The following is a 19,175-nucleotide window of genomic DNA, read 5'->3' as shown; positions in this document are numbered from 1 at the left end:
GGTAGACTTTTTTTCATATGTATTTTTTAAGCTTTTTTATGTATTATTATATAAACTAACATGTAGCATGTTAAATATAAACATACATATGAATATATATGTAGTTTGTATTTTTTTCATATATTATGAATATATATATATATATGGTTTGTATTTTTTCGAGCACGTTAATAATGTGCGGTCATGTTCTTTTGAATATAGATCATTATATTTTATTAAAATCAAAAACAGCTATGCCGACAAAAGTTTTGTGGCGGTTGCAAACGCCCGACACCCGTCTCCAGAGTGTGACCCCCCTCACGTCCGTGGTGTGCCCCCCTCATGGACGGCGCCGGCACCTGGAGGGGGGGAAACGGACGCGTCGGATCTACACGGTGGATGTAGCTGTGGGTTTGGCCCGGATGTTGCTCCCGGGTGTCCCTACGGGCGACCTGACACAACCGGGTGCAGAGGTCCACTGGTCAAAGCCCGTCTATGGGAAGTCAAAAGGCTAGATCTCGTGGTCAACCGCTCCACGGTTAGGCGGGACGGGGGCCCTGGGGGGGGGGGGTAGCCATGCCACCGGAGCATCGTACCGGACCCTCATACATGCGAGGTGGTGTTGTGGCATGTTCAAAGAGGCGACACGCATCTCAGGGGCGTGGCCCCCCTAACGGACGGCGGCGCCGCCGGCACCTGGAGGGGGAAAACGGACGCATCGGGTCTACACGGAGGGGATGTAGCTGTCGGTTTGGCCCGGATGTTGCTCCCAGGTGTCCCTCTGAGCTGACCTAACACAACCGGGTGGAGAGGTCCACTGTTCAAAGCCTGTCCGTGGAAAGTCAAAGGGCAAGATCTCGTGGTCAACCGCTCTAGGGTTAGGCAGGACAGGGGCCCTGGGGGGGGGGGGAGGTAGCAATGCCACCGGAGCGTCGCACTGGGCCCTCATACATGCGGGGTGGTGTGGTGGCATGTCCGAAGAGGCGGCACGCGTCTCCGGGGTTTGCCCCCCCTCACGGACGGCGCCACCGCCGGCACTTGGAGGGGGAAACGGACGCGTCGGGTCTACACGGAGGGGATCTTGCTGTGGGTCTGGCCCGGATGTTGCTCCAAAGTGTTCCTATGGGCTGAACTAACACAACCGGGTGGAGAGGTCCACTGGTCAAATCCCGTCCGTGCAAAGTCAAAGGGCTAGATCCCTTGGTCAAACGCTAAAGGGTTAGGCGGGACGGGGGCCCTGGGGTAGCAATGCCACCGGAGCGTCGCACCGGGCCCTCATACATGCGGGGTGGTGTGGTGGCATGTCCGAAGAGGCGGCACGCATCTCCGGGGCGTGGCCCCCCTAACGGACGGCGATGACACGGTAGTAGCCATTCTGCGGTAACGATGCGGCGTGAATATTATTAAATACTCGGAGCGCGATAAAATCATGAGTTTTTTTGCACGACGTGGGCACATGTGCTATAGGAACGATAATATTTTTTTCATAATTTTTGGTGATGGATAAGTATCCGAAAATTTCCCTCTATGCGGATTGCCCTTCGCGCGTCTACGGCTGTGGCCGGCGGCCTCCGGGGGCTAGCATGCCGCCAAATCTTGCGTAGGCGGCCTCTCACAAGTTTGGAAGTGTTGTGGTGGTTGCAAACGCCTGGCACGCGTGTCTGGGGTGTGCCCCCCTCACGGACGGCGCCGCCGCTGGCACCTGGAGGGAGGAAACGGACGCGTCGGGTCTACACGGAGGGGATCTTGTTGTGGGTCTGGCCCGGATGTTGCTCCAAAGTGTTTCTATGGGCTGACCTAACACAACCGGGTGGGGAGGTCCGCTGGTCAAAGCCCGTCCGTGCAAAGTCAAAGGGCTAGATCCCGTGGTCAAGGGCTAGGCGGGACGGGGGCCCTGGGGGTAGCAATGCCACCGGAGCGTCACACCGGGCCCTCATACATGCGGGGTGGTGTGGTGGCATGTCCGAAGAGGCGGCACGCGTCTCCGGGGTTTGGCCCCCCTCACGGACGGCGCCACCGCCGGCACCTGGAGGGGGGAAACGGACGCGTCGGGTCTACACAGAGGGGATCTTGCTGTGGGTCTGGCCCGGATGTTGCTCCAAAGTGTTCCTATGGGCTGACCTAACACAACCGGGTGGAGAGGTCCACTGGTCAAATCCCGTCCGTGCAAAGTCAAAGGGCTAGATCCCTTGGCCAAACGCTAAAGGGTTAGGCGGGACGGGGGCCCTGGGGTAGCAATGCCACCGGAGCGTCGCACCGGGCCCTCATACATGCGGGGTGGTGTGGTGGCATGTCCGAAGAGGCGGCACGCATCTCCGGGGCGTGACCCCCCTAACGGATGGCGATGACACGGTAGTAGCCATTCTACGGTAATGATGCGGCGTGAATATTATTAAATACTCAGAGCGCGATAAAATCATGAGTTTTTTTGCACGACGTGGGCACATGTGCTATAGGAACGATAATATTTTTTCATAATTTTTGGTGATGGAGAAGTATCCGAAAATTTCCCTCTACGCGGATTGCCCTTCGCGCGTCTACGGCTGTGGCCGGCGGCCTCCGGGGGCTAGCATGCCGCCAAATCTTGCGTAGGCGGCCTCTCACAAGTTTGGAAGTGTTGTGGTGGTTGCAAACGCCCGGCACGCGTGTCCGGGGTGTGCCCTCCTCACGGACGGCGCCGCCGCTGGCACCTGGAGGGAGGAAACGGACGCGTCGGGTCTACACGGAGGGGATCTTGTTGTGGGTCTGGCCCGGATGTTGCTCCAAAGTGTTTCTATGGGCTGACCTAACACAACCGGGTGGGGAGTTCCGCTGGTCAAAGCCCGTCCGTGCAAAGTCAAAGGGCTAGATCCTGTGGTCAAACGCTACAGGGCTAGGCGGGACGGGGGCCCTGGGGGTAGCAATGCCACCGGAGCATCACACGGGCCCTCATACACGCGGGGTGGTGTGGTGGCATGTCCAAAGAGGCGGCACGCGTCTCCGAAGTTTGGCCCCCCTCACGGACGGCGCCACCGCCGGCACCTGGAGGGGGGAAACGGACGCGTCGGGTCTACACGAAGGGGATCTTGCTGTGGGTCTGGCCCGGATGTTGCTCCAAAGTGTTCCTATGGGCTGACCTAACACAACCGGATGGAGAGGTCCACTGGTCAAATCCCGTCCGTGCAAAGTCAAAGGGCTAGATCCCTTGGTCAAACGCTAAAGGGTTAGGCGGGACGGGGGCCCTGGGGTAGCAATGCCACCGGAGCGTCGCACCGGGCCCTCATACATGCGGGGTGGTGTGGTGGCATGTCCGAAGAGGCGGCACGCATCTCCGGGGCGTGGCCCCCCTAACGGACGGCGATGACACGGTAGTAGGCATTCTGCGGTAACGATGCGGCGTGAATATTAGTAAAAACTCGGAGCGCGATAAAATTATGAGTTTTTTTGCACGACGTGGGCACATGTGCTATAGGAACGATAATATTTTTTTCATAATTTTTGGTGATGGAGAAGTATTCGAAAATTTCCCTCTCCGCGGATTGCCCTGCGCGCGTCTACGGCTGTGGCCGGCGGCCTCCGGGGGCTAGCTTGCCGCCAAATCTTGCGTAGGCGGCCTCTCACAAGTTTGGAAGTGTTGTGGTGGTTGCAAACGCCCGGCACGCATGTCCGGGGTGTGCCCCCCTCACGGACGGCGCCGCCGCTGGCACCTGGAGGGAGGAAACGGATGCGTCGGGTCTACACGGAGGGGATCTTGTTGTGGGTCTGGCCCGGATGTTGCTCCAAAGTTTTTCTATGGGCTGACCTAACACAACCGGTCGGTTGCTCCAGGTACTTGTGGATTCAGGCATTCGCAACTGTGAACTCGAGTTTAACAAACGGTATATCACTGCTGGATGGTGAACACACAGAGTGGTGCTTTTATTGATAGAAAGTCAGGATCCTTTCTCTTAAGAGGCTACTGTAAGAAATGGTAACTTGGGGCATGACTTGCAAGAAAGGGATTGTATGACAGAATGATATTACTTCATGGTAGAGTTTCTGCATCTGGAGATCAAGTTTTATCTTGGTGTCTCATGTCAGTTTTATTGTGTGTGTGTGTTTCAGTAACACATTTACTATTCTGATGATCTTGCAAATTTGTGAGCCGAAGAAATGATGACTTAGATACTTGCGTTCTGATAAGTATGCTGAGCAGAAATAACAGGCGGTCATCTGTTATATGATATATTAAATTAAATGATGATTTTTTTTATTAGGTGCAGTTTAGAATTTTGAGTGTACAATGCATCCTGTAATGAGAGACCACACACTTAAAAGTTTCTTTAGATTGAAAATGGCTGTATCTGCTTGCTAAATCCTAATTGCTATCCATTCCAGTACAATACTTATGTAGCTCAGTAGTCTAGGTTTGAGCATGAGAGTCGTTTTCGAATTGGAGAGAAAAAAATATAATTTGGGGTGATCCTGTTTTCCTACTGTCTAATCTTGGAGTAAGCTTGTCCTGAATATATGTGAACTCTTTTGGCACTTTGTGATTCTCTTTAGTCTCTCCGGTTAATATAACCAGTTCATTATTATTTTTATGTTATTTGTCTTTCACATGAAGATTCATTCTTTCTGGTTGTTTAGAAAGGACAAATAGATGCCGATCAGTTTGAGCGTGCGGGATAGCTTATGTGTGTCTGTTGTTTGGAGTGGGCAATTCCTGTGTTTTTCTTCTCACACTTCAGTTCTAGTCATACATGCAAGAAAGGAAACTGGGTTATGTATGTTCATGCCAAATAAACATCAGGAGGTAATGATGACCTGTTGCTAACTTCTGCGAGGCCATTCTTAAGAATGTTGTTTGTTTGCAGGATGTAGCTTGGGAAGGTCAGACTGTTGGAGTTGTAGCAGTTGTAGATTTCTTCAAGGCAAAAATAAAGCATTTGCACTTGGTGATATGAAAAAGGTTAGCTTTCAGGTTTTGTTTCAGCATGCTGTCACTCCTTAGCACTAATTATTACATACTAATTACTACCTGCACGTGCTTCTCGCTCCGGTCAAGAGATATTATCAGTTGGGTGTGTGCGTACTCAAACTTTTAAACGTATATATCTGTATCTACATGACTATTGGGAATTTGAGAGTTGAGACTAAACTTATGTAAATGATATTAGTATGTAGAAGACTGAAAAAACAATTTATAACATTTTAGCATTACAATTTGTGGTCAAGGTTCACGTCTCAATCATACCACATCAAATTCATGCGTGTATAAAGGGCCAGTTTGGTTGGTGTCCACAACTTCATGCCTGGGACAAATAGGTGCCTGGAATGTAGCTTCTTCCCAGTTCCAAGTAAAAAGTATTCCCTACAAATGGGTGCCTGGGACAAATTACCTTTGGTAGCTTTCCACGAAGGCGAGTTTCACAGCCTTTGACATATTTAAATGCAGTAATGTTCTGCATTTAAAACAGCATAAAGAGATCTTGTGGAACATACATATGTTTACTCGCTTTTCTGCACTGAGAAATTGTACCATTGTATATTACAAAATGAGGCATACACAATGGAAGTAATTGCTACTCAGCGGCACCCCAATTCGCCCCTGAAACTAAATTTGTCTTCCAAAAGTGTGCTGTGTGGTACAATAAAATATCATGTGCATGTATCCATAAAATATACATGTAACCGTATCATGGTAGGCTAAACCTGCAAATGAAAAACAAATAATGTTAGTTCCAAAAATAGTTATAGATGCAACAACATAGTAGCTGCAAAGAAGTAATGGAATGACACACCTGCCTCATCTCTCTAAAACATCTTTGTAGACAATGTTCTTGGTGCTTTTCCCGGATTTATCAACCTCCTTGTTTGGCTTGGCCAAAATCCGTGTCGTCTCTCTTGACACTCCCCTTGACAATGCAACATATAGCTGACCATGTGAGAATACAGGCTCAGGAAGGTAAATACCAACGTTTGGGATGGTCTGACCCTGTGCCTTATTAATTGTCATCGCAAAACTTAGGCGGATGGGGAACTGTTTTCTCTTAAGTTTGAAGGGAAGTGAGATGTCCTTCGAGGGCGACATAGGGATCCTAGGTATAAACACCCTCTTTCCAGCATGCTGACCTCCAACAATCTCCGTGTCGATTGCATTATCCTGGAAGGCTCTGATCATAAGTCGTGTTCCATTGCATAGGCCATTATGAGGGTCGAGGTTCCGAAGCAGAATGACTGGGCAGTTGACCTTTAATCTCAAAACATGCGGTGGCAAGCCATTTGGTGTGATCGAGTTCAAAAATTCAATTGTGTAATTATTTTGCAAGTCATCCTCGATTGAGTCGAAGCTATGATATAACTTTTCTTCGCCTGGAAACCTGGAGATCATCTTATCATTCAGGTCATCTACATGATCATTCTTGGTTGAAAGAATTGCACGTGCGCTCATGTACTCTCTCGATCTAGCATTGGCATGCAGCGATGGGAAGACATCTTCAATGAGCGTGTTAATAGCTTTTTCATCCTCAGTATAGCCGATCACAATGTCGTCAGGGAGACGCACATAGTCGTCGCCAATTGTCTCTTCTGTTCCATTGCCAATCCTTAGGAGGTATTTGGAGAACCAAGGATCAGCCTGTGCACGCATATTGTGCGTGAGACATATCTTGCGGGTCTTCTCCCACAAATATGATCTCAGAAGTGTAGCATCTGTGATCTGCGCTCTTGTCCCACGTGCCACAACGGAAAGGACCTGCCTGAAATCCCCACCAAAGACGACAACCTTTCCCCCAAACGGCAAAGGACATTCCATTATATCCTGCAACGATCTATCAAGCGTCTCAACAGCTTGACGTTTTGTCATAGCGACTTCGTCCCAAATTATTAAGGACGCCTGTTTAAGCAACTCCGCTGTACCGCTTTGCTTTGTGAAACTACACATGCTGTTGTCAGTGAGCTTTATTGGAATTTTGAACCTAGAGTGTGCAGTCCGTCCTCCAGGCATTATCGACGCCGCTATACCTGATGTAGCAGTTGCAATTGCTATTTGGCCCATGGAACGCACCTTTGCAAGCAATGCCTTGTACAAGTACGTATTCCCAGTGCCTCCTGGACCATCAACAAAGAACACCTGACTTTTTTGGTTCATCACATGATCCATTATGTCATTGAAACCAGCCAGCTGCTCACTGTTCAAACTGCTAAATAGATCTAGATGTTCTTTGTCCACGGTGACTTGCCTCTCCTCTGTTACCTCTCTGTGCTCACCATCATAAGAACCATCGGTCTCAACCATATCTGGAAGTCCATAGGTTGTAATATCCTTTCCCATGGATTGCAACATATCCCTGATATTTCTAAGCACCATCTGTTCAAGTGTTGCCTCATTAGATTGGTTACGACGGTAATCCTCAGACATTGATGCTAGATGCTTGTCCCACATTTGTCGGATTTGCCTCACAAAATACCAGTATAGTCACAAACAACCGTCTTAGGGCACAAGGCATCTGAAATGTGGCTGCCTCTGTCATGCAATCATCAAGAGTCCTGTCGTGCTCAATGAGGCCTAAGTGCTCACATGCCTCCCTGAAGGAACTGCATGCCTTGCCATTTACTGTTTTTAAATCATCAAATGAAGTGGCACTCCAGACATGACTTAGTAGGACACGCAAGTAGTACCTTTCTCCTTCAGCAGGGTGTGCATACACAAGCCTTCTAATCTGTGATCTCTTATTTCTTCTGTTCTGCCACTCCTTGTTTCCAGCTATCCATCTATAATGTTCTGGAAACTCTCTGTACAACCATTTTCGTGCCTCTGGAAACCTTCGGTTCATCTCAAAGTACTCGGTAAGCATGGACTTGGAAGAAGATGGTCGAGCGAGAACATCTTCCAGATTTTCACAAGATTTAAATGCAATTGTATGCATGTTTGGCAAATGAAGCTGGAGCTGCAACACAGATGGACTGACACCAAACATTTTAAAACCAAAAATCATGTAAATAGCCTCTGGAGGAGATACATATCGTGCATCCCTATATTGTCGGATTTCATTGATGATTCCACCATCATTGATGATATCCTGCTCGAATGCAAATGATGTCCGATCATGCCCTTTGTAGATGTACTTGAACAAGTACTTGACTGCCTTGATGCTTGAGCATGCTTCGACATTAATGTGGCAGTTGTATCGCATAAGCAGAAAAGGGTTGTAAGGGACCACCCATCTATTGTCCAAATTTGCTCCTCTGATCCTAATTCCACGTCCATCGTCCCTCCTCCTATAGATGGGATATGAGTCTTTCCCTTGTTGTGTGGCATTGCAAAAATCTTGCGGGTAATGAAATCGGCACTGTCCATCAATCATGCAAGGACAACTTTTTTTCAACTCACCACAGGGTCCATGCATCATGTGTTTGATGACCAGATCATGTAGAATGGGGTATTTTTCTTTGTCAGCTATCTCTTCAGATATCACCCGATCATAGTCACCCGGGGTCGCTAACTTGCTTTTTGCTTTCATGATTAGAAGTATATGCTCATGCGGGAGACCTCGTTTCTGAAACTCCGTGACATGTACATAAGCCGCAACTTCTCCGAAATGCTTACCTTTAGTCAGTAAGTCCATCATATCTCGTTGTTTAGCTTTGTATACTCTTGCCACCAGGTCTGGACGGTCTTGTGGCAGTTGTCCAGGCAACAATTTCTCAGTTATCTCCTCCCAATAAGGATTGCAAGTCATTGTGATAAAATAATCCGGTTTACCCCACCGCTGGACTATTGCCATTGCATCTAGAAACCTCCATTGCATGTCACGGTCACCACCCGGAAATGTACGTGGGAGCACGATTCTCTTGCCAATCCGATCACCGCGTGACTCGCCGACAACGACAGTGTCAACAAGACCCTATAATAGTATACAAGGTTATAGAAAAGCATGGAATGTCCATAAAGTCGTTGCATTATGATCTATTAGAATATACAAAAGCACGTTACCTGGTAGAGGTCAGCGCGTATAACCTTCTGATTTTCCGGCTTTGAGTACCAGACAAGCCTCGTAGTCTCCATCTTGATATACATGTCAACAGCCCACTGTTGGAAAAGGCGCGCCCCGAACAAGATGATGTTAAAAAGCTTCTTCCTGACCTGTAGTTTGAAGCAGTAGTACTCCCTCGCACTAACAAATTTCCTGGCCTTTGTTGCATTCACCTCATTGTCACCAAAATCCTCATCTGGGTTATATTCATTGTCATCTACAAGATTCACAACATTTCAAATTCAATATGTTGTTTGCAGGCATAATAGTTGACCATATAAGAATTAAATATTAAGCAATGATGGCCGATACCCGCAGGTAAATCCGTGGCATGGTCTTCATGTGGTTCAAAATTCCCAACTTGTTCACTTTCTGTAATGAAGTTTTCATGTGATAGAAAAATGAGAACATAAGTCTTCATTCGTAAATAGCAAGTATATAAATTAATAGTGCACATCATACCTGTAGATAAATCAGAGGTTTGGTTTACTTGTGGTGCAGTATTATGCGCTGAATATTGGGTCGTGTCATCTACAAGATTGACAACATTTCACCTTCAATACGTTGTTTGCACCGATAATAATTGACCACATAAGAATTGAAGAATAAGCAATGATGACCGATACCTGCAGGTAAATCCGTGGCATGGTCTTCATGTGGTTCAAAATTCCCAACTTGTTCACTTTCTGTAATCAAGTTTTCATATAACAGAAACATGAGAACATAAGTCTTCATTCATAAATAGCAAGTATATAAATGAATAATGAACCTCATACCTGTATATAAATTAGAGGTTTGGTTTACTTGGGGTGCAGGGTTACCCGACGAACATTGTGTGGTGTCATCGAGGGGGCCAACATATGGCATCCTACGATTCCAACCAGTATCCCCATGTGGGAAGAATAGTGGATATGACAATGGGTCGTAGCACCCATAGTATGCTCTAATATATAGGGGGCGGTCTCCTTTTTTTCCATGTACGACAACACTTCTATCAAAGCAATTCTTTGGGTCGCTCCCTTCAACCCATATCGCTGCCACCTGAGAAGTCGTTGGGGCATTGTACCTTCGTTGATATCCGTGTTTAGTGAGATCCTATACTCATCTAGATTTGGAACAGACCCAAGGCTCTTTAAAACTTGTGCATAAGGGTTATGCTCAAGTATTCGCAGAATCTTTCGTATGAGTTCTATATTAAGATCTGGAGACCTCATAGCCCTGTGAACCAAGTCTTGATCTGTATCATAAATATAGAGCTGCAAATGGCGAGGTCCATTATCAGCCGGCACCAGACCATCAAGAGCGTGGTATAAGCCACCACATGCACGAAATGTATATACTCCAGTTCCTGCCGCAGTGCTTACTCGGCGATCAAGAGTGACTCCTAGAGTTGTGAATGAGAAGTGCGTGTTGAAATACCGTATATGCTCTCTGAAATATTTAGCATCATCATCATCTTGACTTGTAAACAACCGTTTCAGCTCTTCTGGAACGTCTGGAGTAATAATATTGACTTTTCCTTTTCTGCAACAAAATGTTGGGCCCTCAAATGGAAACCGCAATGCCCCACAATGGCGGCAGTCGGGAACCTTTCTTAGGACATGGTGCTTTGTAGGTAGGTTTCGGTAAATGAATTCATCGGTATTTGATACTGGTGCTGCTCGTGGGCGTCCAAGTTGGTAAGATTCATAAGCAAGACCTAGCATTAAAGAACAATATATATTAAATTATGAATGAAGACCTATGAGGCTCATGGTAAATTCGGAAATAGACAATGGACATACCTTCGGCCATAAATATTCTAGCTTCCTCATCAGGCTCATGGTACACAGATTCTCCAGTTTGCAATGGCGCCAAGCAGTCTAGTAGGCAATATATTGGTCAAACATAAATGCCACAAAATTGTCAACGAAGAACCTGAACAGTGAACGACTAAACATATAATGTACCTTCAAAATTGGGTTGTTGAACAACGGGCTCAAATATTCCATATGGATCTTCTATCTGGTCGTTGCCCACTACGAAAAACCACAAGATAAGTAGAGCATACAAAATCAGGTACTATAGTAGTCTAGGGTCATAAAAATTACTTTGTAGATCTTGAGTGCTTTGAGTATCATCTGGAGACGGTTCTGCAGGGCGTCTCTCATCATTAGTTGGCGTCTTCATTGGTTGACTGGAGCCATTAAAAGGCTCTATACCTGAATAGACGAAAGAGAACCAGGAATTGCGGTCAAATAAACACTATGGACACACTTCCACCATAACTAAATGGACGAACTAAACCGGACCTTGAATTGAGAAATCTGGGTTACGTATTCTGCTAAGTTGGGGTGCCTGAACCCCTGAAAGTTGTGTAAGAGGCTCTGCATTGTGTTCAATTGACAGTAACTTTCATTCAGAAGCTGATTATAGTTTTGTTCTTGTTTAGAAGATTACAAACCAAAGCCATTAAAGCATACCTTGTGCAATATCTCTTACGACGGTGGAGATTGATTGCATGTTATGACCAAGAGGCATAGCAACAGCTCTAATGCGTCCACCAATTTGTTGTATCTGATATGCATCATTCCGGTGCAACCAATCGGACTCCTCGTCGTATGTTAAAGTATTCTCCTTGTCGTGGGGGGCATGTTCAGCTGATAGAGATGAATTTGGTATATTTGATGCTACTGCATGAAAATTGTAGATAACATCAGTAATTTTTTTGTTATATTCGATAAGATAACACCATGCAATCAATATGTTATGGTAGCACAGAACCTTCAGACGCTATTTGTTGTAGCTGGGTGACACCGGATTGTCCTGTAGCTGGTGTGTGTGACACGGTGCTATCATTGGTGAGTAGGGTCGTAGTAGCCTTTCTGTGCTCACGTGATAGGCATTGTCGTTTTAATATTTCATCCTTATTTTGTGCATACCGCTCCCTGTCCCTTTGCCTCCGTATCTCTTTAGGGTCTACATAGATGAGAAAGCTAGTTAGTATCAACAAATAGGGTTCACTGTAGTTGGTTGATTGTCATTACCAATGGGTATGGACATCGGTGTTTGTGTTTCATTTTCATGGACACTGATATCGGCGGAAGCGTCAGCCATTTTTTTGTTTCTGTAGGCGTGACGTTGTCTCTTTAATATTTCGTCTCTATTTTGTGAATACCGTTCCCTATCCAGTCGCCTCTTCAGCTCCGTAGGGTCTACATGTATGATTTAGAGTATCATAAGTTACCTGAATAATATGTAAGCATGCAGTATATGGCCATACTTACCTTGGGACATGGCTAGGGGTGTGTGTGGCACATTTTGCTCATCATTCGGCAGAGGTTTATCATTCTGCTTCTTTAAACGTGCGTCACGACGTCTTTTCAGGATGTCCTCTCTATTTCGTGCATAATATTCTCTGTCCCTCTGCCTCTTAATTTCTTTAGGGTCTGTTTAAATATACAATAGAAATTAGCACGTTCGTTATAGAAGTGTTCATCAACCCAGAAAAAAAGAAGCGCTCAGTTGGCTGGTAGTTACCTGAGGAATGGATGTTGCTTATATCCTGAAATGGGGTGCGTGCCCCCGAGTGATTTGGAGAAGTCATAACGTCGACTTCGTAGACTGAATACTCCAGTCAAAAATCTGTCAAGAGGGTTGACTGGAAGCATATATTAGTTAGAATTAGATTCAAGTTATGTTGTCATAAATCTGTAGATTGCATTTTCTTAAAGCACAAGGAAGTTAGAAGATAACTTGCAAGAACAAGAAGAAATGTGTAATATTAAAATCTTGCCTGATGTTTTCAGAGGATGGCACAGGTGATGCAAGGAACTGACGACCTGTTTGCAGCGAGAAGGTGAGGCAGGAGCAGCCGCGCATCTAATGGCCAGTGGAGGGCGGCGAGGGAAGGCGGCGGTGTTTTCGTGCGGCGAGGTCGCCGTCCAGGAAGGCGAAGGCGATGATGTTTCTGAGCGGCAAGGGGATATCGGTGGGATATGTTTCTTGTTTTTGGATTTGGATTTGGAAGGTCTATTATTATTTGTGGGAATGGGGGATACGTGATTGTAGGGATTGTATTTGCTTTCGCGTGGAAGTTTTCCTCCACGGTGGAGTACGGTCAGTCAATGTAAATTAGTAAGTGCACACCAGAAAACATATCAGGTGAAGGCTAGCCGTTGGATATAGATTAGTGGGGATAATCATGCGGTAGTAGTGGGTCCGTGTATGTTTTGTGAGGTGCGTTTAGCAAAGATAATGTTTGCTCTTTTATTAGTAGTGGAGATTCAAGTTGGGTGAACCGACCGGGTTTAATTGCACTAGCTCCTTGATCGACTCCGACCCGGGATCATATCACGTGGATGTCGCATGCCACCCGGCCTGCTCGCCTGCATATATACACGTACGCCGCGCCTCTTGTTCGGCAGTTCGGGCAAAAAGTAAAGCAAGCAAGATCAAACCTTTGGTTCTGAAGCGAGGAGCAGCATGGAGGAGGACGATCTGCCTCCATCTCGGCACACGTAAGTCTCGATCCTTTGCGAGCCACCGATCTGTCTCCCCTACACTTTTCCTTCTTCGACTTGCTTTAAGATTATTATTATTTTTGAATTTTTTACTTGCTTTACTTAAGATTGATTGTCGCCCTACTTTAGCTGGTTTTTTAAAGATAAATCGTGAATTCAAGGGATACAAACACAATTAACACATACCTAATCTTTGCATACACAACCAATATCAACACACACAAATCACACCAAGAACTATCAAAGTCAACAAAGATCGAATCTATGACTGGGTGGGGTTAGCAAGAAAAAACAAAAGTCCAACCTCTGCCTACTCTGTCTTCTCTTTTTTGGAACTATTTTTTCTTTTTAAGAGAAAAGTTAATCACTTATATGTAGGATATTAACCAAACCGACATATGGTAGGGGCATCTTCAAAACGGACCCTCAAACCTCCCGCGAGCGTTCGAATTGCACTGTCCGGACACAGTTTCCATCCAACTCAGTCCCGCATCGGTCGACCGACGCGTCCGGATGTTCGTTTTCCCCGCAAACTGAAAACAAACAAAGGGGGGCTTTGCGGAAATCTGGACATTAGTCTGGCCAATCAAAAGGCACCATGTACCGTCTCTACTCTTCGTCTACTCAGAATGGCTAGCATTTGGTGGAAGACATTGTGCTAATTGCGCTACATTTGATGGAAAGTAGTGTGGAAGGCGTTTATACATATGGCGGGAGGTGCTAATTATACTTGATTAGGCGATCATGGCTAGATTAGGCGGTGGTGTTTTTTTATGGAGGAAGGTCCTTCGTTTAGTAGCTTCATTTGGCGTTAAGCATAGCTTCATTTGGCTGAAGCGCTTTCCGCCAAATTTCTTATGAGTAGTTTCGTTTGGCAGGACATGGTAGCCTTCATTTAGTTGTGTTTACTAGTTTTATTTAAGCAAATGCTTGCTTTATCTGGTATGATTAGCAGCCTTCCGCCGAACAAAAAACTACTTATCAAATCATAAAATCACAATTGTTATTTTTTAAGGCAAACATTTGCGATATAGGGTTAGATGGATGGCTCCCATATCCGTGTCTGGATATCTTATATTAGATTTTTAAATCCATACAAAGACATGCAAACGAAATAAACCTATGTACTACGTCAATCAACTAGCTGCTCATTGGAGATGTCGGCGATCTCTGTGTCCGGCTCCGGCAGCATGGGCGGCAGTTACAGCTCCAGCCTCCTCCGCCTCTATCTCCCACGTCGAGTTTGGCGAAGAGCGCATCCGACGCCGCTTGCTCCTGCCGGAGGAACACCCTATTAGCCTCGACACAGGCCTCATCCTGGATGGACTCTAGTATGGCCTGCTGCTCCGCCATCTCGTCCGATTGGGCGACGACGAACTCCGCCTCCGCCTGCTTCATATTGAAGCCCGACAGCTCTGGCTCCTGCTGCTCCGCCTCCTCCACCTCCACCAGTGCTAGCTCTTCTCCCTCCTCTTCCCCCGCCTGCTCCTCCTCCGGCTCCGGCGAGTCCGGAGGCAGCCCGGCAGCCATGCGGGCGAGGCGCGCGGCTTGTCTCGCACGCGGATCTCTTGCTGGATCTTGTAGCGGCGTGAGCATTGCGTAGTAGGCGATCTTCCTCCGAACCATGGCGGAGCGGTAAAGGGAGGAGGTGGATGGGCTCGGACTGGCCGCGCAGAGAGGGGCGGGGGGTGGATGAGCTAGGGTTGCGGGACGCCGACCGGGTTAAATAGGCGGATTCGGTCTCGGGCGGCAAGCCGGAGCGGCTCGCAACGTTCACACTACTGCAATGTAAGAGGCGTCCATCGGACCGCTGGGTTTCCGGGAGAGTCCACGTGGGACCCCTTAGTCAGTCCTACGTGGCGGGCGTACCCGGGCGCGCCCGGGCGTCCCATATCCGCCTCATATTTATGCTGGATATGAGGAGTGCCAGTCAGTCTATGCGTTTGAGGCACCCGCCTGAGTCAAATTTTGCGACCGGCAGTGATCGGGCAGCCGCCTGGGTGTATGAGGCGGGTTTGAGGCGCCCGACTAGAGATGCTCTTACTCCCATCCGTTTCTTTTTACTTCGCGTATAAAATTTGGTCAAAGTCCAACTACATAAAATTGACTAAATTTATATAAAAAAATATGAACATCTACAATATTAAAAATATATAGTATGAAAATACATTTCATGATGCATCTGATAATATTGATTTCATATTGTGAATGTTGATATTTTTTTAATATAAAATTAGTCAAACTTTATAAAGTTTGACTAAATCTTATATGCAGACTAAAAAGAAACGAAGGGAGTAGTTATTTATGGTTATATGATTCGTTATCATAAAAACTATCGTGCGTTAAACAAAGACTTTGTTATTTTGAAACGAAACTTAGTTCGTTCGAGTCGACGCATTCTTTGGGGGAAATCGACCGCTCGCGGGAAGGGCGCAACGAGCGAACGGGCGCCGATCTATAAAACCACACTTACTGGCCAGAGGGGGGCCGCCAGACCGGCAGAGTACTACCCACCGCACAAAATTTCCCCAATCTACCGAGACTAGCCGTCGCCGCCCGCCGCAGCGAAACGAGAGGAAACCCTAGGCCAAAAATTCCCCAATGGCTAGCCCCGCCGCGGGCGACCATCACTACCTTTTCGTATGCACCCACGGCGATTGTCAGCTTCGAGATGTTGTTTCCCATGAGTTCGCCGAGGATCATCGCCGTCACCACGAACGCGAAGATGATCGCCGTCGTTCCGAGCTGGCCCACGCCAAGCGGGAGCTTGAGGTCCGCCGCACGGACGCCCAACGCCATCGAGGGCGGCGCAAGGCCAGCTCTCTTGAGTCATCTTCCGGCGAAACCGGGTGAGATCCCCCTTCCCTCCCCCCTTGAGCTTTCTATCTACTAGATCTATTCCCCTGCGCGCTCGTTGGTTATTACTACTGTTAAAAAGAAACTCTTTTTAGCATTTTAGGGCAGAAAATTGCTTTTTCCCCCCTCCCATCACCGGCAGGTCACTGGTGTGTTTCTTAGTTTGCAAATCAGCTCAATCTTGGCAATCATGCTAGGAGAGGACTCCCAGCACTGTATGCACCATCTAATTTGACGCAATAACATGGGGAAATGACTAGTACTAGCTTCCAAGCAGACTCTTTGAAACTGGATCTAACATTTCTCCTGATTTCCACCAGCCAGCCAGCCACCCATCCAAAGGAAAAAAAAAACCCAAGTTTATTCGTCTAAACATTGAGGACGTCTATCACACGGGCATGCCATTCCTCAAGCATTGCCCTCACCACCGTGCGCACCACTGACATTAGCCTTAGGCTTGTCCTGTTATACTAGTCGTGGAGCAAGTGTAAGTATATTGGTGATATTACGATGTCTAGGGCAGCAACATGGTACTGATTTGTATTTCAAACAGAACTGAATTGCTGGAATAATCTGTTCTGATTTTTGTTCATAGATGTAGTTATCATACCAGAATCACCGCCGAGAATAATATATATGTAGTTCTAAAGATAAAATACTATCATATTCATTGAGCTTGTTCCCTTTCAGGTGTGATGAACATGTCGGAGATACTACTCAGCCACCATCAGCACACGCAGTACAAGAGCTAGTTGATTCATTCTCAAATCAGCTACCTGGGAGGATTGATGACAAAGGAAAATCACCCATGGGTATTTTCGTGGAGGCAAAGGACCTGGTTTCTTACACACGTGACTGGGAAAACTCTTGGGGTGGCGAGTTCGGCTCCTTCGAATACTACAGTAATCTACGTACTACCCATCTGGTTCTTGCTCTGGTTTTCATCTTCCTACTGTATACCTCAACTGGATTAGTCCCTTACTGATTGAAAAAAAAGAAGAGATCAGTTTCCTTGTAGCTAGCCTGTGCATTGTATATGTCTGAACCTGAATTCTTTAGTTAACGTTTGTGTTCTGGGCTGATTTGGGTCTTCTGCTGCAGCGTGCGTCAGAGCCATGCTCTTCACATGCAGACCCACCCCATCTCATGCAGGTGTCAAGACTTGCCTGCAGATCTTCTCCATCAGAGTCACAGAGATCAATGATGCTCTTGAGTGGCCACTCGAGGTCTATGGCTTGGTGGCCACCCGAGACTCAGTGGATCATAATCGCAACGTTATCTTCAGACGCGGGAGGGACGCCTGCCTACAACTCACTCAACAGGTCTGGTGTGGTGTGTTCAAGTATTATTTTCATTTATTATGTGGGGCTGGCTATATTTTATCCTGTGTCCTTATTTCTCTATGCAGTTGGTCAATTTATTTATGAGAAGTGCAACTGATGCTTGCAGGATCCATTATTGACGCTGACCGGCCCATCTCGTGCGATCGTCTTCACCGGCCCTGTCGACGTCGAGATCCAACTCAGACTGAAGGGAAGAACCACAGAGCATGAGGACAAAGATTTGATCTCCAAAGTGTTAGTATACGGACGTGATCCCAGTGACAAATTTGCCGACGCAGGCATAGGCAACCACGACATCATGCACAGCAGCTGTTCTTCTGAGTTGTGCTCCCTACAGGTTACCTCCGCCCTGCTTGCCGGAGCGGTCGAGGCCACAGTGATCTGTGCTAAAGTCATCCAAGGTCGATGGCCCAAAAACCTGGGAATCCGCATTGTTGCCCGCTCCGCCAGCATAGACGAGGATTTGGTACTGCTTGATGCTCGAGACGGGACGTTTCGTGTGGATCTAGCCGATGGCATCATCGCCCTCTCTAGACATGTTGTCTGCGTGGAAAAAGATGGGAGGCTGAAGCTTTGTATAGAGGCCTACAGCAAGAGGAGCGGATGCATGTATGAAAAATCCGATGTTACCGAGTTGGTCCCCAAGAGATCCTCCGCCAGTCTTGGCAGATGCAAGCTTGCCTTCTGCACGGTTCAGTTCACTGTAGGTTGGTCGTGCCTCGTGGCCAGAGTGGATGACCTGATGACCTATGGCATCTGATCTGATGCAACCAACCCAACCATTTATTTAGCTGTGGAGCAGTGGTATGTTAAAGATGCTGAACTGCTGTTTATGTAGTGTAGTATGGCTAACAAGAAGTCATGTTAGTTTGATCAAGTGTCCAGACATTGACTGGTCGGTTAATGTTTATGCTGAACTGCTGTCAGATAAGTCATGTTTGTAATGGGGTAAAGTGTCCAGAACAGTAAGTCATGTTAATTCGATCGCTATTTATATCTTGGTTGATGAGCTGTGTGCTGCTGCTCTTATGGTCTGCATCCACAAGTGAATTTCTTGTGTATCTCTGCATGCATCTCTAAACAAAGTTCCCTCGTCTACTTATATCTTGGGCAATGTATCTCTGTTACTTCGTGTCCACAAGTGAATTTCTTGTGAATATCCCTGGTCAGCTATATACCATTGTTGTTTTTAAATACATCGTGGACCAGGGAGGGAAGGTTTTCAGTGTTGGATCATCAAACACATGCCTTGTAGACACAGCCGCAGGAAGAAGCAAGAGAACCTGGGGGCTGCGTCATGTGTTGGTTCAGGTTGAGTTTTTTGCAGTGAGAAGCTGGCGACAAAATACAGGGCCTTCGCTCATTCGCTTGAGTTTACATAAATAGCATCCATGTGCTCAAACCAATTGAGCTAAAATCACATGTGTAGATCGTCTGGCCCATTCCTCTAACTAGATTTTGTCCGTGTTCCTGAACTGTTCGTTGCCTCGCAGTTGGCC

At 46.9% G+C, this 19,175-nt stretch overlaps 2 protein-coding genes, 1 long non-coding RNA gene and 1 pseudogene across 4 annotated transcripts; 2 read left to right on the top strand and 2 right to left on the bottom strand.

Moving 5' to 3' along the window:
* Positions 1-3,771: 3,771 nt before the first annotated feature.
* On the top strand, positions 3,772-13,022 carry LOC125522688 (uncharacterized). Its single transcript, XR_007289927.2, has 3 exons — positions 3,772-3,786; positions 4,815-4,909; positions 12,764-13,022. It is a non-coding gene; the product is annotated as an uncharacterized LOC125522688 (long non-coding RNA).
* On the bottom strand, positions 5,647-10,775 carry LOC147957803 (uncharacterized; annotated as a pseudogene).
* On the bottom strand, positions 10,703-12,561 carry LOC125522689 (uncharacterized). Its single transcript, XM_087537020.1, has 10 exons — positions 12,441-12,561; positions 12,238-12,409; positions 12,002-12,117; positions 11,739-11,933; positions 11,438-11,647; positions 11,267-11,341; positions 11,066-11,176; positions 10,925-10,993; positions 10,760-10,837; positions 10,703-10,716 (listed from the first exon to the last, which is right to left on the bottom strand). Exons 1-10 carry the CDS (start codon positions 12,559-12,561, stop codon positions 10,703-10,705), a joined length of 1,161 nt encoding a protein of 386 aa, XP_087393146.1.
* Positions 13,023-15,955: 2,933 nt separating the features above from the next.
* On the top strand, positions 15,956-18,682 carry LOC125520338 (uncharacterized). 2 transcript variants are annotated; one of them, XM_048685231.2, is made up of 4 exons: positions 15,956-16,326; positions 17,024-17,244; positions 17,435-17,655; positions 17,783-18,682. In XM_048685231.2, the coding sequence occupies exons 1-4, from the start codon at positions 16,079-16,081 to the stop codon at positions 18,434-18,436; spliced, it is 1,344 nt and encodes a 447-aa protein (XP_048541188.1). In that variant the 5' UTR covers positions 15,956-16,078; the 3' UTR covers positions 18,437-18,682. The 2 variants fall into 2 exon arrangements, with proteins under 2 accessions (XP_048541188.1, XP_048541189.1); XM_048685232.2 differs by having other exon boundaries at positions 15,957-16,326; positions 17,024-17,235.
* The last annotated feature ends 493 nt before the right edge of the window (positions 18,683-19,175 follow it).

Source organism: Triticum urartu, chromosome 7A, assembly GCF_056163025.1.
Source record: "Triticum urartu cultivar PI428250 chromosome 7A, HENAU_Tu73, whole genome shotgun sequence".
In the NCBI taxonomy this organism is placed as follows: domain Eukaryota; kingdom Viridiplantae; phylum Streptophyta; class Magnoliopsida; order Poales; family Poaceae; genus Triticum; species Triticum urartu.
Note: the sequence above shows the minus strand (reverse complement) of the source record. Positions and strands in the feature narration are given on the sequence as shown.